Source organism: Rattus rattus, chromosome 4 (assembly GCF_011064425.1).
Source record: "Rattus rattus isolate New Zealand chromosome 4, Rrattus_CSIRO_v1, whole genome shotgun sequence".
NCBI classification, from domain to species: domain Eukaryota; kingdom Metazoa; phylum Chordata; class Mammalia; order Rodentia; family Muridae; genus Rattus; species Rattus rattus.
Window position 1 is genome coordinate 50022411 of NC_046157.1, and position 26854 is coordinate 50049264.

Here is a 26854-nt window from a genome sequence, read left to right on the forward strand (position 1 = left end):
ACTTCCTTTTGTCTCCTATGTATCTTATGGCAAGCATGGCCTAAGAATTCCCCACTAGATGCAACAATTCAAACCTACCCTGCCTGCATCTAAATTGGAGTGACACTCTCTTACTCCTAGTCAGTAACTACATAGCAGTCAAGACTATGTCTTCTCTCTGACCAGCTCCCCATCCTGTTCCTTTCTACTGCAGAGAATGGAGGCATTGCAGGGTAAACTTTCTCATACCCACTGAGCACAAGTTTCTGAACTCTGTATGAGGTACAGAGAAATCTCTTGACTGTGTAAGTCTGTTCTCTGGCAGAGCCCATAAGGCCATACTGTCCGCACTCACACTCATGTTTTAACGTTTTGTGTGCTGTCTTTTTATTTTTAAGTCACCTGAGCTGGGTATAAAATTCTTAGGTTTCGCTTGAGTACTGTTACTCTACTGTTTCTGCATATAATGATGCTATCAAAAAGTAGGTCTTGTTATTATTCCCCACCTCAGTAAGTAGCCAGAGCGTGTGTGTGTGTGTGTGTGTGTGTGTGTGTGTGTGTGTGTGTGTGTGTGTGTGTGTGTGTGTGTGTGTGTGTGTGTGTAAGGTCTACCTATTGTGGGAAGGGGTTGTTTTGTTCTTATGTTTGTAAACAGGATCTTGTTATATAACTCTGGTTGGCCTAGAACCCTATGTAGACAAGATCCTCCTGCCTCTGTCTGAGGGTGCAAGGAATACAAGTGTGTGACAAAATGCCTGCCCTTATCTGCATTACCTTATCCAAACCCACATTATATCCTCTCCCCTTCCCCTACCCCATATTCTTGCCTTCTCTCACAATTACACAGGCAAAACTGTTCCATTTCAGGAACTGTTCTTGCATTGTTCTTGTTGGTGTGTATATGCTGAAACTTGTCTGCCTTCCTTCAGCAACTGTTACTTTCTCTGAAATGTTTTGGGTTGTACTTTGGAGTTCGGTTTTTGTTCAGTTTTGTAACGTTTTTCTGCAATTCACTACCTACTATCTAAAGAAGTTTTCATTCTCAAGTTCAAACTTCTTTTGCAAACCATTTATTTATTTGAAGCAGGGACTCTTTCCCTTGTTTACTTTAAACAGTCTCATGTATCCCAGGTTGGCTGAGGATGACAAGCTTCTAACAACCCTGCTGGTATCCTTGCCTGTCCCCTCCTGAGCACTATGAGCACAGGTGTGCTCCACCACAGCTCACCTGGATTGAGGCACAACACAGAGCCTCATTCATGCTCAGCACTCACTCTACCAACTAACCAAAACCCCTAGCACCTAGGTGAGGGCTTTTTCCTCTTTTCTTTCTCTTTCCAAAATTAACAATTTCCTGAGTTTCCCTCATGCAACTTTATGCTCTTCTTCCTTATCTCCACCAATCCTATGGTTGCTGGGCTTTCTCTTAGATACCAGATCAGCAGGCATTTCTTTCTTTCTTTCTGCTGTGCTTTTTTACTATCTATGTAATGCTCTGTCCCTTCAGTTTTTCCTTTTTTAAACATTTTTAAAGGTTATTTTTATTTTATATGTATGAGTGTTTTGTCTGCATGTGTGTATGTATGTGTGCCACATGTGTGTATGTATGTATACCATAAGTGCCTGATGCCCATGGAGGTTCTGGAATTATAGTCACAAAGGACTGTGAGTTGTCATGTGGGTGCTGTAGACTGCAGCCAATTCATCATGTGCTCTTAACTACTAGCTGGCATGACAGTTGGCACCTATGAATCCAGCGTTTCGGATACCAAGGTTAAAGATCTGGGATTCCAAGCCGTCCTGGGCTTGGATGCAATCAATGACCTATGTCAAAATAACAACAACAAAGATGACAATGCCAACACTGACTTCTGCCACATCAGTGGGGAACCTGGATGATTATCTGATAACTTTTGTGAAAATGATAAATCTATATAGGGTTATATAAAATGTAACACTACTGAGGGAACAGCAAGAGACAGCTCGGTTGGTAGAAACCATCTAAGTTTGATCCCTGCATCCCACAAGGTGGCAGTAGAGAACGTACTCCTGACAGCTGTCCTCTGACCTCCACACACCTCCACACACAAGCGCTTACACACTCACCAGATTACTACTGGAAGTCCAGGATACTACTGTCTTTAGGAAGCGTTCTCTCTCCTATTCTCAGGAAGGATGTCAACATATAGATTAATAAATGAGATCTCTCTCCTACGTTTTTAATCTTCCCCAATTTTCCTTCTTTTGTCCTTGCTGATTCCACAACTGATCGATTTGGAGTCTATTTCAGAAAAGAAGCTGTACCGGTTTGGGGAATTTATAGGGTCCACCTATATGTAAACACTCCTGGACATTCATACACACTTTGCTGGCTTCACTGATATTCTCAGACCCACCTGAGAAGCTTCTGTGGAACTCGTGGGATTCTTAGTCACCCCATTGTGCTTCCTTCTGCACAAACCCTGATACCACAGCATTGTGACAGTTATCAGATGGCTCCTTCCCACTTCCCTCTACAGACATGTCTATGGCAATGGAGGTTTGACCCATCTAGGTGTTCTGTCCACTTTTAGGGGAAAAAGGAAGGTAGGTACCTGTGCTAAGCTGTGACTGTGTAGGACCCTGACACTAGAGTGTATGTGAGTGTGTGTGTGTGTGTGTGTGTGTGTGTGTGTGTGTGTGTGTGTGTGTGTGTGTGTGTTTTGCCTACAAAGGCCAGGGGAGGACGCCAGACCCACCAGAGATGGAGCTACCACTGCCCAGTGGTTGCTGGGAATCCAACTGGTGCCCTCTGAAAGAGCAGCCAGTGTTCCTGCCGGCTGACTCATTTCCCCAGCCCTCAAACAGTCTCCTACTGTACACTGGGCTGGCTGGTAGTTGTCAACTTGATGCAGCCTACACATACTGAGCAGAGGATGTTGACATAAAATGCCTCTGTCAGACTGGCCTAAAAGTCCAATCTATGAACTACTGTCTTGATGACTGAAGTGGGAAGACCTAGCCCACTGTGGGTGAGGCCACCCCTAGGGAGGTCATCCTGGATGGTCTAAGAAAGCAAGCTGAACAGGTAAAACAGCAAGCACACCTCCCCATTGCTCCTGCCTGACTTCCTTCGGTGATGGACTGCAACATGAGGCTGTAAGCTGAAATAAGCCCATTCCTCCCCAAGATCTTTAGGTCATCATGTTTTATCACAACAAAAGGAAGAAACCTAAGATAGGCATTTACAAAGTGGCCTTAAAATAAAAATAAAGTACTGTAAGGACCAGCAAAATGGAATTTCCCCAAACCCACACAGGAGGAAAGAACTGACAGAGACACTCGGTCCTCTAACCTCCACAGGCACTGTGGCAGAAGTGCATGCCCACACACAGGTAATGTGATTTTAAATCACGAACAGTAGATGTTAACATCTGCTTTTGTCTAAGCATTCTTAAGTCTTACTAACAAATTCGTCTTTACAGTGAAATGAACCATCATATCTATGTGTGTATCAGATTTCATAGAAAATCTTATGCTATATATATACATGACACAATCAACACTGCTTCTGCTTAGAAAATAAAAGCTAAAATCACAAAACAAATGAAGCCATGAAAAGAAAGGGAAAATGAGTTCACTGAGACAGACCCTGAGAGCAGCCTGTGCTTGAATGTTATAAGATGTCCCTGTTTGTCCCTATGCACCTTGCAGACACACAGAGCAAAGGGACTAAGCACAGAGCTGGCCTGTGACTCAAGAAAGGGAGCCACTGTGGCTTTTCCCCACCTGTGTATCTGAAGCAACTGAGCAGACACTGCGCCCTCACACTCCAGACAGCACTCTGCCTGCCAACCTGACACAGCAGTAACTCTATCAACACTGCCACCAGAGATCCCAGTCAGACCTAATGCTAGAATGCAAACTTGCATGGAGCAGCTGAAAACTTTGAAGAACAGCTGTAGAGCTTTCCAAAACACATGACCTGAGTTACATACATACTCTTGAATACTGGTTAGTAACTCTTAAGACTGAGAAGAATATTGATTTAAAAAGACAGCTGGAGGCTGCAGAGTTAGCTGAGTGGTTAAGAACATGTGTTGCTCTTGCACGGGGCTCAGATTTGATTCCCAGAACCCAAATGAGGGTTCACAACCACCTGAAACTCCAGTCAGTCCCAGGGGACCCAATGCCCTCTTCTGTCCTCTGAACTGACCGGGCATATATATACTTGGTGCAGAGGCAACACCTACAAGCAGAACACTCACACATAGAAAATAAATCTAAAGAACAGCTAAGCATGGTGGCACACAGGTCACTGCAGAACTCCACAGGCAGAGGCAGGGGAGAGGAGGCGATGTCTATGAGTACTGGGGCAGGGGAGGCTATGAATAAGGAATGTCTAATTTGAACTAGGAAATGCTCACATGATAAAAAGGCTCAAAGCAGCACATGCCAAAATTAATCCATCCCCAAGACCAGTTAGGTCTATTTCCCAGTGATCTGGACCTACCCAAGTGACAAAGTTATTGAGATTTGGTCTGTTGCTATGTATTGTGATGCTAAATTCTATACCCAAAGGTCTGAGGGAGTTCTCATGATTACAATTTTTTGTTTTGATTTAAAACTATTGATTAAACCAAAATGGCTACAGTCAGCCAATTACTGGGGGTATTAAGAGGTATGTGAGTGGGGTTGGGGGTGTAGCTCAGTGGTAGAGTGCTTGCCTAGCAAGCACAAGGCCCTGGGTTCGGGTCCCCAGCTCAAAAAAAAAAAAAAAAAAAAAAAAAAAAAAAAAAAAAGGTATGTGAGTTTGGAGTGACCTGGCTGGGGGAGAATGAGGAAGGAGGAGGAGGAAGAAGGAGCGGGTAGGAGGAGGAAGAGCCATGAGGGGAGGAACCACGAGCACATGGCCAGGAGAAACAGCAAGTATCTGGAGTACATCGTGGGGAGGTATCCAGACCAGCAGTTAGAAGAATAGATTAAGGGTTACCCCACAATAATTGTCAAAGACAAAATAGCTATAGTCTGAGTTTCATTTATTCATAAGCTAGTTGGGGATAAGCTTAAATTGGTTGTACTACACAAAGTAGGTCACTCAATGATGAACAGTCGTCAATGGTAACATCAAACGCATTCTACCCAAGCTTACCATTATGAACGGTTATTCAACGTGATCTCAACCAAAACTGGTAGGGGCTGGGGGAGAGGAGGTGGACAAACGGATGGACTGATAGGAATGTGCCATAATTCAAGAGACAGGAGACTTGGTACATTTCTATTGCCATGATAAATAACATCTAACCAAAGCAACTTGGGAGAAAAGGGTCTATGTTCCAGGTCACTCCATCACTGAGAGAAGCCAGAGCAGGAACTCAAGAATTAAAGCAGGAGCCGTGGAGGAGTGCTGCTTTTCTGGCTTGCTCAGTCTGCTTTCCTGTAGAAGTGACTAGCATGTCACTATTAATGTGAAAAAAAAAAAAAAAAAAACAACACCCTACTTTGATAAGGAAAACCATTAAAACAGAGTAAAGCCACCTGTCATAAGGACCAAGTTTTCCCAAATGATGGTCTATAGGGTGTAAATGAGTATAAATCAAAATATAACAGGGTCCTTTGATCACACACACTGAAGTCTGCTGGCTTCACAGGCTCCTCCCCTAGAAGGTTGTGTTAATGTGCACCAGGACTCTGAGAAGTTTGCTTCCTCCCAAACCCCAAACCTAAAACAATGATCCTGTTTCGAAATCAACTCAATGTGGTTACGTGTAGGGCCTAGGACGACCAGAACCCCCCAAGTGGGCTGGTATATCCCATTACTATGGTGTTTCAATGGGAAGAAAGAGTTATGTAGTAGAGAGCCAGGAGGCTGGCAGTCAGGATGAAGACACAGAAAGCAGACAGACATTGGGAGGGAGGGACTAGATGATCAGTAGGTAAAGGAACCTGCTGTCCTGAGTTCAACCCCCAGCATCCATATGGAGGACAGAGACAGTAGGCGCATTGAGGCACACACAAATAGGTAAAAAAGCGTAGTAAAAATGTAGTTAAAACCACTTACATGCCCGCCCATGTCAGACTTACCCACTGAGACATTGCATTGACCCTAGACTTATCTTTGTAATAACACGGGCACTGAGCTGTGGGACGAAGCCATCTCTGTGAACACAACCAGCCTGAGACCACGCTATTTCTGCTATAGGTTTGAACTCAATAGGTAAATGCTAAAACGTTATGACATACCACTATCCCATGACCTAATGTCCTTACACATCCATCCCTTACTCTAAAGGAAATATAACCCTAGATAATTAAATACCCAGAAACCTTAGAGACACAACACCTATTACAGTGCTTATTACAAAACAAGTGTTAGCCAAATAAATGTCCAAAATTCAAAGGAAACAGATTACATAGTTCTAAGTTCTGGTTCCATTTAACACGACAAAAGGAGCCTGAGTTTAACAGGTGAGGCTCAGGCGGCAAGTACACACCTGTGCTGGAGACATACTGGTTTTACTGGCTTAATGTTCAATAACTGTCCTTCCTTGTCCCCTCCTCACTGGAATGTAACTAAGAAACAACAAGTGTACAAACCTATGGTATAATGCATGACATTTTATGTACGTATGCAACAGCAAAGTAATTACGAAAAAGGAAAAAAAAAAAACAAGGAAATTCACATAGCCACCACCTCACACAGTTACCATGGAAACCATGGAATGGGCAATAATACCATTCCACTTAACCAACACTGCAAAGCCAGTGCAGGAGCCAGGGGCAAGCAGAATTCCCTTTCCAACAAACAACTGCAGAAGTCCTTTTCCTTTAACAACTCCTCATTAGCTTGTGTGTACTGTATCATCTAAAGTGTAAGCACAACTGTGTCATATTAAGAGGAAAGTAACGTATTAATCCATCAGGGAGCTATTGACTTCATGATCAAAAACAACTAGCTTGCAAACTCTGGGTGAGAAATATATCAACAATGTACACATATGTTAAAAAGGCTTTCTTGGAGTATTTCTTTTGTAAGGCAATGAATCTTAGTAAGTTCCAAAAAGCCAAAAGACTGGTTTATATCACAAATCTAAGTCCATAGAATTCTCTTGTACTGCAACACGGCAAGTTAATTATGTATCTTTTTAAAACCATACTTACTCTCCAGCTATTTGACTCCACTGAGACCATAAAGCTTTTAAGAGAAACAGCTACTGGTAAACACACTGTATCTTTGATTATTTACCAACTGAAAACCTCAAGAAACAACACTTCTGCCCTCAGTAAGTCACAGATAACTAGGGAACAACCAAGAGCCACTCAGCTGCCCGGACTTCCACTGCAGTGCAGACCTCCTGTGCTCAAAACCTTGTGAAGCCCAGGTGCTACAGACTGTGACCAAGGAACCATCTAGGAAGCAAGAGTGCTGACAAACCCTTTATGCAACAAAAGACCAAGTTTATCAATGCTGAAGGCAACATTTCTTTAAACATTCCTGTTGACTCTCTGATGACAGCTGAGGTCCTCGGCATTAGTTCTCTGCTGATTTAGTAGCCAGCCACTCGAGACAATGTGTCCCCAGAACACTGGCAATAGTACATCTAGGCAAATGTTCCTGGGAAGTCTACATGCTCTTCTGACAAGTAGCACAGAGGGATGAACAGTCACTGACTTAAACAGCTACCACCAGAATCTGAGAAACAGTGGATCCTTCCTATAAACACATGGTAACTTGCTTTCCCATACCATGTAACTTACAAATGTTTTATTCAACTACTTTTTGTCATAAACTGACATATATCTAAAATTTCATTCTAAAGCAAAAGAGAAAATGATTGGGTCACAAAAATTAAAGATCAGCAGCAGCTATACCAATTAACACCAGATGCCAAACCAAGACTGCCTTTCCAGTTCAAAACTATTCTCAAACATTAGTTTATTATAATACAATCAATTTAAAATTCCAATGTACTAGTAATGATAAGTTCACTTAACAAAATGTCTCCCATCTACCTGATGTACCATGGTTAGTCACATTTTACCCGCTGGTTACTGTCTTTTTTAGAGTCTGAACTCAGTCCACCCTTAGAATGGAGGGGTCTCTGCCTTTTCAATACCAGTTAGATGCCTCAGTTAACTATGGAGTAAGAAAATATAAACCTCAAGACAACTATTTTTTCATCAATAAACTCAAATGACCCAGGGATGAAAGAGAAGGGAACTACAGAAACAACACAGAAGAAAAGGAACAAGAAATGCAAACTCCAGAGCACGTCTGCTTAAGGAAGCAGTGTGCATGTTAACTTTTCTCTCCTTTACTTGTCAGGCTTACTGAAATCATCTTAACATGAAATGCCATGGAAGATTTGTTATGTTCTCATAGGAATATAGGGAGACATATATTTAACCATTAAAGTAAATGTTATTAATTTTTAAAACAAATATTTCAACTTTAAAAGCATGAGCCAGCTTCTAAAAGCTCAACTACTAGGAATTACTCTATTGTTAACATCGCTATTAAATCTGAGTATGAAACTGAGTCCCAGGGTCACTTTCAATATCTGCTGCATTTACTGATCTAAGTAATTCCCGCCACTGAGAGTCATTGGAGGCCCCCTCAGAATGCACTATCAGTCAGTCCCCACATTGTCTTACAGCCAGAGCTCCAAGTATTTCAAAACTTGAGTCACCTGTATGCATCGTCTTCTTTCAAGTCTCATATCATCCTGATGGGGTGGGGGAAGGGAGGGAAGAGTCCAGCGGCAAAACTATAACACTGTGTAAAGAAAAACAAATTACGATAAGATATGATGGTATAAGACAATTACCCCTAACTGTGGAGTATCTAATATAACTACAACCCCCAAAATACAGATAAATTATTTCAAATTTGTCAATTTAAGTTACTAACATTTACATTTATTTGAATAATTTCTAATCATTTAGAGCAAATGAAAATATATGTAATCATTTATCATTTTAGAAAGAAAAAATGTTTAAATGTGCCTATGACTAACAAACACTTCAGGCATTTCTAGGCATCAAGTAAGCATGAGCACTGTGAAGTTTTATATAATTTATCTCTAAGGAAATAAACTGCTTTTTATGATCTTGTACAATTTGCACACACCATAAGAATTTTAGTTCACTTTTCACTATTTAGTTCACTAGTTTAGCCAAGGTAATAATAAGAACTACCTGTAGGAAAGACAGTGTGTAAGTTTACCACATTATTTGTAGATTAAGTTCAAAGACATTTTACACATGCTACCATAAGCCCTCCCTAGTTTTCCAACTGGTCCACCTGCCCACCTCACTTTTCTCACAGCCTCTCCTGTTCACTGCTTCCACTTCAGGACTGTTGTGCTCATCATGATAGCTGACAGGAAAGTGAGGACAAGCTCACAGCTAGCAACCAAGAATACAAGAAGAATAACAAGAGAGAAGCAAAGACAAACAGGCTACAATGTAACTTTCAAAAAAATTATTTTTAAGCTATCCTATTCACTGAGCATTCCAAAGAAAGCAGTTGCTTGTGTTGGCCTAGTTTCCAAGCTGACTGACTGAGTGAATGAATAAGTAGACAGACAGATAAGACAAACAGCAAAATTTATTGATTCCTAAGATAGTTGGGCTTGTGCGCTAAGCTTTAAAAGAAGGTTTTTTTCAATATAAATTCTTTTTTAATGATTTACTTGTATTTTCTGTGCATTGTTTTGTCTGTGAGAGAGTGCTGGGTCTCTTGGAACTTGGGTTCCAGACAGTGGTGAGCTTCCATATACTTGAAGCTGAGTCCTCTAAAAGAGCAGCCAATGTCTTAGCCACACACGTTTTGTTTTGTTTTTAAAGCAAGTAAACTACAAAGAAACAAACCAGCAAAACCAAAGATCCTGGTAGTCATAGGTATTACAGACTGTAAGAAAGAAAAAACAAAACCTATCTACCTAAGCTAAGTCATCTAGGTGAGCTGTCTTCTGTCCTACTGTCCGAAGTCCTGTAAGTCCCTACCTACCCTTTACACAATGGCACCCTCCCAATCACCTCTTTCCATAATCCTTTCTCCAACTTATCCTATACTCTCAAGTTACCATCCAAAGGTCATGCTGTCTGAGTGTAGTCCATTTCAGGTAAGCCACCAAAAAGATTTTAAAAATCTAGACTGAAACAGCTCGTATCAACGGCTATAAGTCCCAACAACTGACATTCTATTACTTATTCCTAGAAATCCAAATAATACTACCAAATACTAAGAAAACTAAGTCTAAAATAAGATCTTTTTTGGCAAATGATATATATCTGAAATCTCCATTATTTATTATTGCCGAATATTTTGTTCTTTAGTTATTTCTGCTACTTTTGAACTTCTGAGTTAAAAGTCCAACTCTGCCATCCTAATAGAAGTAAATGTTCACTCTACTGGGTAAGCAATCTGAATTTGTGAGTTATTTATAAATTGCAAGGTGCCTGTTCTGAAGTCACTGCCTCCATTCCTGACCTCCCCCTAGAGGACAGCCTTCTCAGATGAGACACCAAGTGCACGGCAAGGAGGGCCATCCAGCAACAAAGTGACCACCACCATAATTCTGCTTTTAAAAACAACTGAGCCAGTGGCATTAATAAGTACATTTACTTCACGGCGTTTTTGTTTCGCTAATGTCTGTCTCCTGGCATGGACTACTAAGAACTATGGAGGAAGTATCAATTCAGTCCCTATCTCTGAGCTCTAACACAGCGGTCTCCATCTCTGCTTCACCCTGCTTGCCTGCAGCACCTACACTGCTGCTGCAAGCTGGACGGTCTCAGCACAGACAGGTGACATCAAAGTCCCCACCAGCCTGGACCAAACAAACAGCCTAGACCAAACAAGCTCTCCGCGTTCTTTTGGTTTCCTCGTGTTTTTTAATGGTTAATGCATGAGTGTTTTGCCTGCATGTATATCTGTGTGTCGTGCACATGCCATGAAGATGGTACATACAGCAAGTTGTGAGCTACTGTATGGGTGCTGGGAATTGAACCTAGTCCTCTGGAAGAGCAGCCAGCAAGTGCTCTTAACTGATAAGTCATCTTTCCAGCCTCCAGTATTCTTTTTATTAAAATATTCAGTACTGATTTAAATAATGAAAGCTAAAATAAAAATTTTGACACCTTTTAGAAGCACCATGCATTAATCATGACTCATGAAAAGCAGCCCTCAGCAAAGGCTGACACACGTCTACAAGTCACACAACTTGCTCCTGGGTTTTGTACTACTTAACCATCACATACTGAGGTTAGCAGCACAATTCGCACTAGAAATCTAGACCCTGTGTTACTTTAAACAAATTGTCTGATAAACCATCCCAACTGGCATCAAGCAAGTTGACTCCTCAAAAAGAAAAAGTTGAGAATCTGTAGCCTAAAACCTTCACTGCAAATAGAGAATTCCAAACACCAATGAGCTGCTTTTGCAGTCTTGCTCTGGGTATGATTTTCTTTTGAAGAGCCTTAAAACATTAGACAATCACGTATTTTTTTAATTTCTGAAAAACATATATAGTCAATTTGTTCCTTTTCCCTCATAAATGGAATCATTCACAAACTGTTGTGGCTAAGAGTAGACACTAATGACAAACATGTACAACCCTACAGGAGGAACATCTCCTGGGACTCTGTGAAATCTCTCCGTGTGCTTTAGCCACAGCTAAAGCAAAGGCTAGTAACAGTCTATGAACTGTTCAAGAACTAAACCTAAGTGCTTTTCTATGACTAAACTTGCAAACTGCTTGTTAGCTGTCTGAGAAATGAGTGGGTACAATTAACCCCTAACGTATCCTTATCCTCAGGATGTCAAAAGGCTGTGGACCAACCACAGGGAATAGAGGGAGATACTGAGCTTAGTGCCAGAGACTAGTGAACAGCGACACCCACTTGCTAGTGTTTACAAAGGCAGCCTGGCCAGCTCTGGAAGGCTGTGGCTGCAAGGAGCAGTGAGCGCTAGCTCTGGTGGGGTCTGATCAAAACAGAGGCCAGGTAGAAAGCTTTCACTATCACAACAGTTTGTAGTAACACCAAGCTACAAAGTGCCTCTAACTCCACACCATAATGGTGCACATAGAAGGAAAAAGCAGGCAGATCTCTATGAATTCCAGGCCACCTGGAGTTCTACAATAAGGCCTGGTTACAACAACAAAAGCAGATAGTTATACAAGGAGCTTCAAAGATTAATTAGGTACCATTTTATTAAACTAAGTCAAATATACATTTTCTAATGCTCTCTAATTGTACCTATGCTTTATGCATACTTCATAAATAATTTTAGTCTATATGAAAAATATGTTACACCGTGGAATTCAAAAGGACAATTTAAGTGGCTCAAAAGGTACCAACTGAAAATAAGCAAAAAATATCAATTAATTAATTAATTAATTTAATTAAAATCTAAACTTAGGGCCCAGAGAAATGTCTCAGCAGCTAAGCACACTTGTTCTTGCAATGGACCTGGGTTTAGTTTCCAGCACCCAAGCTGAGGCTCACAGCCATCTGTAACTCCAGTTCCAAGTGATCTGACCGCCTCTGCTAACGTCCAACAGCTCCGAGAAGAACATGGTACAAACATATATATATGCAGAACACTCATGCATGTAAAGATTAATAAGTATAAGAAAGAAAATGTCAAAAATGTTATTTCATGAACTAAAGCTTTAATTATCTAAAATTGATACCGTGTGATTAATAAACTCTGTGCCCAGTTACATGGCAGACTAAAGTGGCAGAAGAAAAAGTCTTTCCCATGTCATTTTACAAGTAAAGTCACAGTAGGTAAGTGATGAAGAAGAAAAAAGAAAGAAATGCCATTGTTCTGATACTAAACACAGAAGAGAAAATAATCCATTTCTCTAATTCCCAACAAGATGATCAAGTGGTATTACAGAAAAAGCAATTACACCAACAGGGGACTTCAAGTGAAATCCTGTAAAACACGAACATTTATCAAAACCTCCAGAAAACAATGGCAGCCTTTTTTAAAAAGCAAAACCCAATAGGCTGTAGCATGTGCTGCCATGCCAACATTATTAATGAAACTACAAGGAAAAGCACGTTGGCTGACACACACTACATACCCACCCCTCAGCTTACACACTCGGTGGATGCTGACATATTTAATCCTGCAGCAGTCCTACAAGAAGCAGCCTCACTTATGATGTATAGGTGTGGGAAGTAAGAATCAGGAGCCTAACAGGCCATGGGCTCCGCCTACTCCTTATAAACACCATCATATACCAAAGTTCTCCACACCTCAAGATGCTTCCCATAAGTCATAAATTGACTGAGAAATTACCAAGATACCAGAATATATCTCAAACATGGAAGAATAAAAGTCCTAAGTAATAAATTAGTATGCAAAAAAATTAATTTAGGCAAATGGAATGCTAACTGTCCCAAACTAGTAAAAAAAAATTCTAATTCCAACATATGACAGATTGCTACATATTCCCTCTATCAAAAAAAAAAATTCCATCAAATGAAAAAATGGAGAGGGGTTAATAAACCGAAGACAATACTAGACAGTACTGTGAGCATATGTCTTGGAATGTTCTATTCCACTAACATCCTAGAATGGGGAATAGCCACTGGAAAGCAGCTAAAGTGTATGTCAGAGAGAAGCGTGGGGTTGCCTCAGTAACCACATGGGAACAACAGATTTCTAACCTAAGGATCTAAAACAGATGCCAGGAAAACGCTCTACCAGGAGCACACACGAGTCCTGGGTGGCTCTCTTCTAGCTCAGATCTCTCCAGAGATCAAGGCCCTCACATTTCCAATGACCCAGTGAACTAAACTTTCCCTGTTATAACTCACTGCACGAAGCATCTTTTTAACTCACTTATCCTCTACTAATTAACTGCATAATCGCACCATTATGCCCACTGTTCCGTATGAGAAAACTAAGGCCCTAAATAAAAAGTAAGTCACCCCAAGTCAGAGAGATGCATGGTAAAGATATTAAATCTCATATGCAAAACTACTGCTCTTGATCCCATGTTAAACTGAGTTTACAATTTCCCATCACTTGCCTTTCTCACAAACAAGGACAGGGGAGAAAACCATCTCCTCCTGTATTCTCTACCTTGATTAATGGACGTGTCATCACCAGCCCAGTATCTCAAACCAAAGCTTTTATCTCCCAGGCCTCTGTCCCTTCCTTCCAGCACATCCCATAATCTCCTGGGTAGCCTTCAGCTTGAGAGCAAGGCCTTTCACACTGCCCTCCTTGCTGCACATCTACCCTGACCCCGGTTCTCACCCCTCAGACTCACTGCTTACAGCCTATTCTCACCCCGACTGAGTCCTCCAAGCCAGCCGTGTTGTCGAGTCTAATCCCACCAAGCGTAAGTGTGCTGTTCAAAATACATCTACTCTCTGAAACTTAAAACATCAGCTCTTTTTACCACTTTTATATAAAAATAACAATTTTTAAAATTATGCGGTTTTAAAAAGATATTAAACACAAAAAAGGAAACTAAAACTCCCATGAAGCTTGACTGTCTACAGGGGTCATGCAACTGTGGCTCCTTCTGGAAAACTTGGTGTAACTTTAAATCAACTTTTACTTGCAGAGCTGGAGAAATGCCCCAGCAGCAAAAACAGCAAGCTGACTCCTTCTGCAGAGGTTCAAGTGTGGTTCCCAGCACCACTTACGGCATCTACCATCCTCTCCTGGCTTCCACAGGCCCCAGGACCACATGGCATATACACAATACAAACAACCACAAAGCAAAAGTGAATTTTACAAGTTTACAGAACACATTTACATATACTCAGTGGGTCCACACTGTCCCACTGAACAGACCTGAGTGTTTTAGCAAACACCCACTGAGCACTAGGTAGGTGGTTTCCACTTTTTCACTACTATAAAGTTTTGAAATGTGGTGCCTCCCTTTACTGACCTGCAAACAGGAATTAATGGTGATGTGAACAGCAAACACAGGGCTAAGAATTTTAAATCCCTTCCAATGGCTCGCTTACCTACAAATGCCACCTACAATTATGGGGTCACGTTTTCTCTCAGATTCTAGATCTTAAAAACCTGTAAGAGGTGAGTCAGATGACCAGTAGTTCTCTGTATTCAAACAAGGTTCAGACTGAGAATCACATACTATATTGTTAGATTTCTCTCCCTAATCTCAACACTTGTGTAACCACTTGTGTATCTGTGTTTTAAACAAACTGCCTATCAGGCAGAAGGCATTTAGAAAGAACATGTTAACTCAGTAGCCTGTAAGCCTTTTCTGTAATCCAATTTCTAAGACAGGCATAAAGACCGGCCTCCTCTACCGTTTCTGATTGCACTAAATAAAATGGTCTAAAAGTACAACACTTCACATATATAATTCTATATATAAAATTTACATATAATTTATATTAGTAAATGCATACATATGCTTAGTTAGCTATATACTTTTATATACCTGTAACTATGTATATAACTTTAATAAACTATTGACTTAGAAGAGAGAAAAACAAGGTCCAGAAATAACAAAAACACAGTTGTTAGCCACTTACATCTCTAATAAACCATTACTGAGAGTGTAATTTACTTCCCACACAAAACTTTTACAGAGAAATGCTACTGTAACAGACACTTTGGAAGTTCCTTCTGCTAAAAAGAGCTGAGCCCCCACCTGTCTCTACATGGTGACTGAAGCTGAAGATGATCACTGTATCTCTGCCCCTGTTTTGCAGCTGTCTCCTTTATGTTGAGTCACTTAATCAGGTCTGCGTGTAGACGCGTTAATAATAACTCAGAGTGAGCCTAAAAGCTGAGGATACCTGACCAACTCATCCCTTCAAGAGGGAAGGAAGAGGCCAGAGTAACCGAGGGATCTTCTGATTGCGTTCTCTGGTCCAAACTTCCCAAAGGACCTAAATGTCCCCAGTCACTATCCTCAACCCCCAGTTATCCTGGATCCCAAGAAAAGCACAGCATTCCAACCCTCCATCCTCAGGAGAGAGGAATTACCCATGAAGCTATACCAGAAAATAAGAGAACCGGCCTGTCCTATCCCCAAATGTAGTAGAACTTCTAATCACCATCTCTAAGCAGATGAGGCAGTTATCAAGCGAGCCACTCTTCCACCAAGACCACTCAGCATGTGCACGCCTACCTACTGCTCCAGCTCCTCCTCTACTCGAATCTAAAGCTCTCTGTAGTGGGCCAGAGACAAACTTGGGATTATCAGCCACCTCTCTGTTCCTCCCTCCAGTGTGATGCTGCCTGCAACTCGGCTCTCTCCCTCTAGTCATCACTCACTTAACAGGTGGTCCAGCTTAGTCCTGGGGCTCCTACAGCAGAAGCTCCTGCTTTAACAGCCCTACTGCACTCCTCCCTTCAACATGATTAAAGAATGTTCTGCGTGTGCACTTTCAAATACCTTCTGTGTTCCTGAGCTCTCCCACGCTCCCACCCACCTTCCCCCTCTCCTCTCCTTCCTGCCCCCCCCACTTTTAGTCTGAACAAAGATGGGGGACTCTCCTGAACTCTCTCCCCTCGATTCATTCTACGACTTTCCCCCCAAAGGACAACTTGGATTTTATTTCCTGATTAACTTTTTACTTGGTATCAGTTCTGCCAGCTGCTGGGCGACTCCTTGTCACTCCCCACCTCACTGTGTTCACATCACAGTGAGAGCCTGCACCTCTATTCCCAGCCCTGCCATGCTCGCTCGCACCACCTCACCAGCCGCTGACCACTTCTTTACTCTCTCAGTATGTGTGTTTGGTTGGGAAAAGAGGTGTTGTCCAGGCTAACCTCAAATACGATGTGTAACACAGGCTAGCCTATATTTACTTGTGGCAGCTCTCCTGTCTCAGCCTCCCAAGGGTTGTGATTATAAGTATATGCCACTAAGCCTAACTCTAACCCTTACTGTTTTTCCTGGTTCATCATGCATATGGTGCTACATGTATCTTCAGCAACACATGATCTCCAATACAGATGTAACCTTCTATAGTTGACAGCCATCACATCTCATGGATAAAAATGCATTAGTTCCCATACTGGTGTTCGAACCCCCTCCCCACCCAGTTACAGGCACACTACCTTCTGGTCTGACCAAGCATTATCTATCAGCATGTTCCAGTGACCACTGTACACTTAGCAAAGTACTACTTGGCCTCTCGCAGACGTTCAGTGAACCCGAACAGTGGAACAACAATGGAAATGCTCTGCGGAGGGGAGGTGGGGGTGTGGCTATAGAAGAACCAGCATACTAATGCACATAGTTGCCTCCAAAGAGAAGATGGCATAAAAAGGTCTTTGTCCTCTGTTTTCAAAAAACCTTGAATTCTTGTTTCCTGACAAAACAAAGTCTTATACCTATGAACTTTACTATCAATGGGGATTCTGTGAGAATGAGGCGGCCTTGTCACAATCCTCACACCAAGTCCATGCTTCAGAGTCCTCCAGCTTCAACTACTCTAACTATTCAGACTTCAGTGGTCTGATGTAGTCTGGCAGTGCAGGCTGCACTCACAGTGTGACATCCTTTCCTTGCAGAGTGGGGTTTACTTCCTTGTTCTTCGATGTCCATCAGCACACACACAGGCTGACAAACAACACATGAGACGGGAATTAAGGAAGGACAGAGTAGGTAGGGGAGGGGCTTTCTGTGATGTCATAACCATCACTCCCTCTCCTTAGCAAATATCCTACAGACATTGGGAATTTATCCATTTCAGAGAATAATTCATGACAAACTATCCTACTAACTCCCAACCCTGAGTCGTAAATCACCTCCTGAATTCCTCTGTGCCAATTTAAATTCAAGCTGCTTGTATTTCTTGTTTGGGTCTTTTTTTAAAGCTATGCAGTCACCCAAACCCTCTTTAGAGACAGACTTTACTCTTCAGCTTCATCTCCAACTAAACATTAACACCTCCAGCATTCTTATTAAATCTCAATTAGTTCTGGGCTCAAATCTCATGCTGTTCTAACTCATGATCTCTAATGTGCACACAGTATACACAAACAAGTCAGGACCAACTTCACTGGCCTCCTCAGGAGCACCACAGACCCACATTTTGTTCTCTGTGTGCATAGTGCATGCATGCACCAATGCATGTGCAGGTGTATACACATGTCTGCAGATACCAGAAGCAACATTAAATACGCTACACTCTCTCTAAGGTTTACTTTTATGTATGCATGTGTGTACTGATGTGAATATATGCTGGGAACCAGACTTGGGTCAGTCATCTCTCCAGCCAGCCCCCCACCCTGCTTTACCGTTTGAGAAAGGACCTCTCTCTCCCTGAACCTGGAGCTAACTAATTCAGCTAGACTGCCTGTCCTGTCTCCAGCTCCCCAGCACAGGTCACAGCATGCACTAGCCAGACCCGGATTTTAACCAGGTGCTGGAGGACAACCTCAGGCACTCACGCTCACACAGTGACAAGCCTTGACCAACTGAGTCCTTCCCTAGCCCACTTGTGTTCTAGCCACAGTCCACTCTTTCTGCTCATCTGTTATTTTTCAAGACAGGGTTTCTCTGGGTAGCCCTGGCTACTCTGGAACTCACTCTGTAGACCAGGTTGACCTCAAACTCTGGGACTAAAGGTGTGCGCCACCACTGCCTACCTCAATTTACTCTTAGAAACTCATTTCACTTGAGAAAATACGTGCTTTATAAGCAAAAACCTTGCCTTTCAAAATAACAATGTAGAATACAAGTGCTCAGCACAAAGAAATTGTAGCCGATTATGGTCCATATGCCCTGTGTTACATACAATGCCATGAAACAATTTCCTTCTTACAGTCCTGTGGCCCGAAGAGGAGAACTGCAGATCAAAAAGGGCACCACCCACCTTTCCTCTGGCTTTGTGGCTTTGTTTTTGTTTTAGGTCATCACCAAGCATTTTACTGTAAATCAGTGTCAACTGTACACACTTCACAATAGTCCCCAGCGCTGTCACTCGAGTCACCTGTGCGCTGTAGTTGAATTACCTTCTCCTTCTCCTTCCTCCATCTTCTCTTCCACTACCCCCCTCCAAATCTACAAAGGGCCAACATCCACCCATCCCACAAGCACCTCTTCTTTGCTACTTCATAAATCTTCCTCATCCTCTCCTTCCTGCCACAACCACTCAAGCACAACAACTTCAAAGTGAAACTGTCACACTGCCACACTGCTGAAGACACTGTATAGACACAGAGATTCACCTTTCTCAAGTTAACTGCATGCACAGAATAGAAGTCACTGACAGAAGGAAAGGCCCTGCTCACCTCACCTTCTAGACAGTCACCTTTAGCAACCACAGCTGACTAAATAGAAGACCATGAAAACCATGACTATTAACCCACTCATCTCCAAAACCATCTACATGGGTTTGCTTTGCAGAACAAGGGAGCTGGTTCTTTTTTATAGACAATGAACTGACAGCGGAATGAGTGAGTCGCTGTGTCTCAGTCCTGTAACTCAATCCAATCCAAACAGCACAAAACCTGGTGCTTTTGCTACAGAGAGTAATTGTTCTATAATTACCTACTCTATATAAACAGCCAGCACTCAGATAAAGCATAGGAATAATTTCTTTTAAGTAGCAACTATCTTTTCTAAAACGTATTTTAGGGGCTGACAAGATGGTCCACTAGATAAGGTGCTTGCTCCCAAAGCTGACAACCTGGGGTGGATCCCAGAAACCCACACGATGGAAGAAGAGAATGGACTCCTGTAAGCTGTCCTCAACCTTCCAGTAGAGAGCTCAGTGACATGCATGTGTGGGTGTGTGTGTGTGTGTGTGTGTGTGTGTAAGAAATGAAAACATACAAAGACTATGTAAGTTGTGCAACTACAACAATCCTCAAAGTACAAACACAAGGGACCTAGTAGACAAAAACAGCTAACTAAGAGAAACATGACAGCCTCACATAATTAATAGCCCAGGCTAGCCTTGAACCTGTGAGAGGAGGAATGGCCTATTTTGAAACCTCTCCTGCCTCTCCTGTCCTGAGTTTACAGATTAACTGTATAACTACAAAAGATTATGCCACACCTGGTTTACTCAGCCCTAGCATCCAACCCAGAGTTTTGGGAATGTTAGGCTAGCAAGCACATTCCCAAATTTAAGCTACGTCTCCAGCCCCCCCAAACTCTTCTTTTTGTTATACAAAGTCACATTTGATTCCTAACTCCTTACAGTCTCAATACAGAACAACACAAAATTCCTATTTAATACAGATTAATTATACAATAATGCTGAGTTGTCAGATTTAGAGTTAAGGGGTTTTTAATTCTGACATTCAAATCAATCCTTTGCTGGACATGGTGGCACAAGCCTTTAAACTCCAGCACTTAAGAGGCAGAAGTAATTGGCTCTTTTCTTAGTTCAATGCCAGCCTGGTCTATACAGTGAATTAGTTCCAAGACAGCCAAAGCTGCTGGGGGGGAGGGGGGAGTTTGCATCGAGCAAGCACACGAGCGTATTGATTAATCCTTCACTAAAAACAGACATAGTGTACCCCTTAACTATGAGTGTGTAAACATAGAAATGAGCACACACATTGAAGAGGCTTATGAAACCAATGGTAAAAGCAAAACATTCCACCACCACTTTGACTGAACAGTCACACAACACTGCTTCACCCAAGTAAGTATAACAAGAATATGAGCCCTTACCAGGGAGATAACAGCCAAAACCTTGAACAGGATTCCTCTCATCCAAATACAACAGGCTTACGCTACTTTGCTACCTGGCCTCAGAGATCAGCTGAATAGGACCCATTCAAACGGGCATGGACAAACACAGCAGCAACACTTCTAATCAGATCAACCAGACTGGGGAATGGCCCAGCAGAAGGGAGACTGATGGGACCCAGCTACACACTGATAGACAGACTCTTCAACAACCCAACTACACACATGCACCTCCTGACCCACTGAGGAACACCACACATAAGAGAACTCACAAACAGCATCCTTAAAAATCCATTATGCCATCACCTGTAAAATCTCAAAGTTATCATTCAGTTCCTTGGCAAATGAGTCAAGCACCAGAAACAGAGTGACATTTACTGTCACCACAGACCCCAGTAGACTTTAGAGTACCAAGAGGAAAAACACACAGAGGCAGGGAGGGACGGCTCTAATGAATGGCAGCAAACCGTGCTGAAGAAAGGTTAAAACACAGAGCAGACATCTCCATCCTTCCTAATGCTTGGCCCCTTTAATACAGTTCCTTGCGTTGTAATGACGCCCAACCATAGGGTTATTTTTGTTGCTACTTCATAACTACGATTATGCCACTGTTGTGAATCGTAATTTAAGTATCTGATATGTGACCCATGTAAAAGGTGACCCCTACACCTACAGACTGAGAACTTCTGGCATAGACTGACAAAAAAATACAAGGGAGAAACGCTTTTAGACTTGAGAGAGAAGGTCTGCCAAATGTAAGCTTCCAAACTTAATCGGTAAGACCCAAGCTTGCAGTCTAGAAAACTTCCTAAGACACAATGTCACTGTTAGAGCCACACAGAAGAGTTTGCTAAGAAAACTCAAAACCTGAACAAGGAGTGGTGGGCATCCTGAAATGCTAAGCTAGCTAATCAGCCCAATAGCAACTCTGTGTCACACAACATACAAAGATACAGGGCACATGTTCCCTAGCGAGCAAAGTCAGCTGCAACTGATGTGCCATGCTACAGAGCAGCACCAGAGATGAGTGAGGGCTGTCTCATGGTGGTCCTGTGGCCCTCCTCTGAAAACTCAAGCCCCGGTGCATCTCTCTGGCGAGGTCCTAGCACTCGGTGAGCATCGCTAAGCTGTGTACTGGACTGACCTGAACTGACCTGTCTGAGGGTCTCCATCACTAAAGCTGCATAGGGCCAGTGTCCCTGCTCCAAAATGCTTACAAACAGAAGTTCAGACTTCCAGATTTTGGAGGGACCAAAATCTAAAGATAACATTTATGTGTTTAATGTACTTTATAAACATAGTCTAAAGGTGATTTTTTTTAAATAATTTAATGCTTGAAACTAAAGTTTGTTCACAATAAGGCATTATACTTATGGTATCTTGTCAGCTCTCAAAATCAGAAAATTTCAGATTTTGAAGCTTTTTAGTTATCAATTTTCAAATTAAGGATGCTAATGTGTCTAATACATGACACAATCAGAATAGCTAATTTTAAAAGAAAGTACTAAGCCTACTTCCTGCCCTTGAATGTTATACTTACGCTGCGAATGAAAGCACAGTAAGAGCAAAGCTACTCTGAAAACTTGAGACTGGGCTTTACAATGGGTTCACAATGAACCCTTCTGAGTCAACATGGAACGGGAAATCTGTACCATTATATATCTGATAGACGGTATCTAGAAGAGACAACGAAGGAAAAAAATCCTTATAAAAATAAAAATAACTTAATTAAACAGAGTATAGATAAGAAATACCTAAAGAAATGTTCAACATCGTTAGCCACAGAGAAATGCAAATTAAAACTACTTTTAGATCTCATCTTACCCTAGTCAGAATAACCAAGATTCATTTTAAAAATGACAGCAGATGTTGGCAAGAATGTGACAAAGGGGAACACTTATTCATTGCTAGTAGAGTGCAAACTGCTACAGCCACTATGGAAATTAGTGTGGTGGTTCCTCAAAAAAGATGAAAGATCTGCGGCAAAATCCAGCTCGCCCACTCTTGGGCGTGTCCTAAGAAGACTGCATCCCACTACAGAGACAACACTAGCTCATCCACGTTCATCGCTCCTCTCCTCACAACAGTAGAAATGGAAAACAACCTAGACATCCATGAGTCACTGACAGACACATGCACACTTTGAGTACTGCTTGGCTATCAGGAAAACAGATGGAGACCATTGAATGAGGTGATCCCGCTGCCCCACAAAAGACAAGCATTACATGTTTTCTCTTACACACAGATGTTAGCTTTAAGCTTCACATGTATATGTTTTGTTTAGAATATCCAGAGGGCAGATAACTGGTGAGGGGTCAGGGAGAAGGAAGATAGCTTCCAAGGAAGGGGAAATTACAGCATAATGTCATAAAAGAGGCAAACTAATCCAGGGAGACTAAATGGAGATGAGGGTGGCTAAGCAGGTAAGGGAGGGAAGGACTATAGGGAGAGACAGACAGCTAACACTAAAGACTTTTTTTAAAGCTGCATAAAAACCTACTTCTCTAGAAGCTTCCTAAAATGTATAGAAAGAATTTAAATGGTTACCATTTAACAGGGAAAGGCAGAGGCCCAGCTACACATCATATGCTACCTCAGCACCTGGTATGGTTGTATCTTGTTAAGTCATTGTTCAGAGGGGTCTCAGACATCACTCCAAACATCACAGGCTACTGCCAAGGCTACAGGTTACCATCCACAGCGTGAGAGTAAAGCCTTGTTGGGGAAGACACCATTTATTATGTCATTCAACATGGAGAAACCAAACTGGTGCCCAACTAGAAGCTTCTACAGCCCTTCTAACTATCATCAACAGTGCTGGAAGGTGCTATGAACACTGCTGGAAGAGAAAGGTAACCACGATTCTTACCCAGCTACAAGCCCTACAACCAACCATGGCAAGCTGCCTGCTGGATAGTAGCAGTCAATGTTACAGGAGCAATCAACCACTTTCTGGATGGATTTAAGGCCCATTCCATGAGATGACCCCAAGACCTGACACTGTTAACAAGGCCAAGAACACGAGACCAGACAGACCATGAGCCCTAGGGGAAAACAGAATACTATTCTACTTAATGAGTACTAGTAGTGAAGCAATTCCTAGTGACACACCGCCATACCATTGTTATTCCTAGTGACACACCGCCATACCCACTGTTACTGCACTATTGACCTCAGCAGACACCTTCTTGCAGCAAATCTTAACAGACACCACTGTGCAGACAGTCGGAGACCTTGGAGCATTCAGCCCTGCCTTGGAAGCTGTTTCCTCGGAGAGGAAACTATGCAGATGAGGAAGCAGAAGTACTGAAGAGGCAGAGGCGGTGGACAGCCTTTCCAGGCAGCGGGATGCTGTGCCCATGTGAACTCAGACTGTGAAGGCATACAAAAGACCACCCAGACAAAAACCCCAGCAAGAGAGGAAGTGTGCACAAAGTTCCACCTCTAACCAAGAAGCTACCTGTGAGAGCACAAACTCAAGCTTTCTCCAGTGAGGCAATGTTGTCTCTAAGAACCACACTCCAGCGCAGGCCTCATGCTTAGCAGCCACTGACTACCACAACAGACCCCACAGTTCTCTCTGCTCTTACTGTTGCTGCTATGACTGAGGACTTTCTGGCTTTGTGGGGTTTCTTTTTCTTTTCCTTTTTATTGGAGTGGGGAGAGGGGTCATTGTTAGGATTTTGTGTGGTTTTGTGAGAGGAAGTTGTGTGGATAGGAAGGTAGAGAGGATCTGGGAAAACATGGGAGAGGGAAAAGAATACAATCAAGATATATTGCTTGAAAAAAATTTAAGGTAATATTAAAAAATGGAGCCAAAAAATGTCAATGGGATGGGGGTCAACTGGTTGGGAAAAGATCCGCGTCAGCTGAACCACTGCAGAGTCAGCTGACAGATTTTAGAGGATTATTTTACATACTCGAGCAGAATTAAGTTAAGAAACTTAGAGGAAAACATGATTTTTTGTTGGTGGTAATGGTGTTTTTTGAGTTTGATTTTGTTTTTATTGTTGCTTTGAGACAGGGTCTCTCTATGTACTGTTGGCCGGCCTACCACTTACTATACAAACCACACTGGTAGATGAAGAGGCCTTAGAGACCTGAGGAGCATCAAATGTTCACAAACACATGTAAAATAAAGCCAAAGATAAAGGGACAAACAAATCTCAAATTACAGCCATACCCACGCATATCACTAATGTACAGTTCAAAACCAGAGATGCAGAGAGTGTACCTCTGGAAAGCAGCCCCAGGTACAGAGATCCAGAGATACAGAGAGTGTCTCTGGAAAGCAGCTCCAGGGAAAGCAAGACTAGAGAGTGAGCAGCACTGCCAAGTGCTCAGAACCCACCACAGACAGCAGCCACTGCACCAGTGGACCACGGCGCTAAGGAAACAGCAACCTCAGCTCTCCGCACTCCAAACGTCGGCTGTAACAGACATGCACATAAGAGATGTCAGAGACCGTTCCTCTGAGCCTGGAGAGATGCTCGGCAGGGACGGGGTGAGCTCACATTACTCCTGCAGAGGGCCCGAGTCTGAGTCTCAGCACCCACATGGTGGCTCTCGAACATCTGTAACTCCAGTTCCAAGGAACCTGACATCCTGTTGTGACCTCTTTGGGAATGAGAAACATACATGTACACATACACGCAAGCAAAACACTCATGTGCATAGATAAAATAAATCTAAAAGAAAAGAGAGTCCTTCCATCTTAAGAAAAGAAAAATATACTACATGAAATTCAAATATACACTAACAAACAAAATAGATACATTTTCATAAATGACTATTGTCCTGTTGATTTTGCTAAGAAACAACTGAGTTTAACAGCCCAGGCCTAAGACGGAGCCCAGTAAGAGCGTAAGCGAGGCTCTCATAGGCAATACAGACAGGAGTGAGAAGCAGAACCCAGCAAACACAAGGAAGGGCAGGTAACAGACTCAACACTCAAAGGGCGCTACACATGAGAAATGCAACGGTTATGGGAAACAGGACTTGGAAGAATACTGACTCTAAATATTTAAAGGCAAGTGTGAACCCCCTCAAAACACAGAGGACCTTCAGAAGCTCAGCAATCTCTCTCTCTCTCTCTCTCTCTCTCTCTCTCTCTCTCTCTCTCCACACACACACACACACACACACACACACACACACACACACACACACACACACACGACGATGACACAAAGTTGAGGTAGCAGGCACAAAGTTGAGGTAGTAGGCAGTCCATCACATTGCAAGCTTAGGGGATGGACATGGATTTCAGCCTTAGGTAACTTGTTTTGTTTTGTTTTGTTTTGTTTTTTCGGAGCTGGGGACCGAACCCAGGGCCTTGCGCTTGCCTCTACCACTGAGCTAAATCCCCAACCCCCTTAGGTCACTTGTTTAAGAACCTAGAATTCACTTATCTGAAAACTTCAAAACATGTATTAGGTAAGATGCTCTGGTAAAAGGATGCTCTCGAAACTGCAAAAACCCTCCACTGACCCATTCCATTCAAGTGTGTCCATCTTTCTTGTTGCTAAATGTTTTGAGAAAGGGTCTTATTCTTACTCTGGATGCCTGGAACTAAAGGTGGCCTTGACCTTGTAAAGTCAATCCTGCTGCCTCCAGAGTGTTGAATTCCGGGAGTATATCCCCACTTCTACCACACTCAGCTTTCAAGTGTGTAGATCGCCAACACTGCAGAATGAACATACACACACACACACACACACACACACACACACACACACACACACACCCCGTATTTAAAACAAGCTAAAAGCAAACATCAAAATTAACTATATAAACACAGCACAGTAAGAACACATTGATAACCTATTTTCACTTTCACCGCAGGCACAAATCTTGATCATACAATTCTCACTACTCCCTACAATCCTTTCCGTCACTCACACTCTGAAACTCCTAAACAGGTTCCAGCCTTTGTACTATCTCCCTAAATTTAGATTCGTTTTTACAGGTGTTAACACCTGAATAGACTCATTTTAATAAATACCTGGTATCAGTCATCCTAAGCCAGCTCTAAAAGAACTAACTTCCATCACTTACAGAAAGAAGTTCTATTCAATGCTATAAAAGACATCTTGCAGATTGAGAACTGCCTCCCAGTTTAGATTCCAAATTCAGATCATCAAACTAACACTGAAAAGTTACAAGACACATTACCCAAAAAGTTACTGTTTCAAATGCAATCTTCTTACTCTTTAAATCATTTA

At 42.3% G+C, this 26854-nt stretch overlaps 1 protein-coding gene across 5 annotated transcripts in view; it reads right to left on the reverse strand.

Annotated features, from left to right (window-relative positions):
- Dyrk1a (dual specificity tyrosine phosphorylation regulated kinase 1A) overlaps positions 1–26854 on the reverse strand; it is a 119271-nt gene that overhangs the window by 71604 nt on the left and 20813 nt on the right. For 2 of the 5 annotated variants that reach the window (XM_032900378.1, XM_032900381.1), the window contains exon 2: positions 8649–8734. The exons of 1 other annotated variant lie outside the window; for it this stretch is intronic. In XM_032900378.1, the coding sequence (XP_032756269.1) occupies positions 8649–8658 (10 nt within the window). In that variant the 5' untranslated portion in view covers positions 8659–8734. Of the gene's footprint in view, positions 1–8648; positions 8735–22170; positions 22929–26186; positions 26316–26854 lie in introns of those variants that run through there. 2 more of the 5 variants (XM_032900380.1, XM_032900379.1) reach the window with 2 other exon arrangements.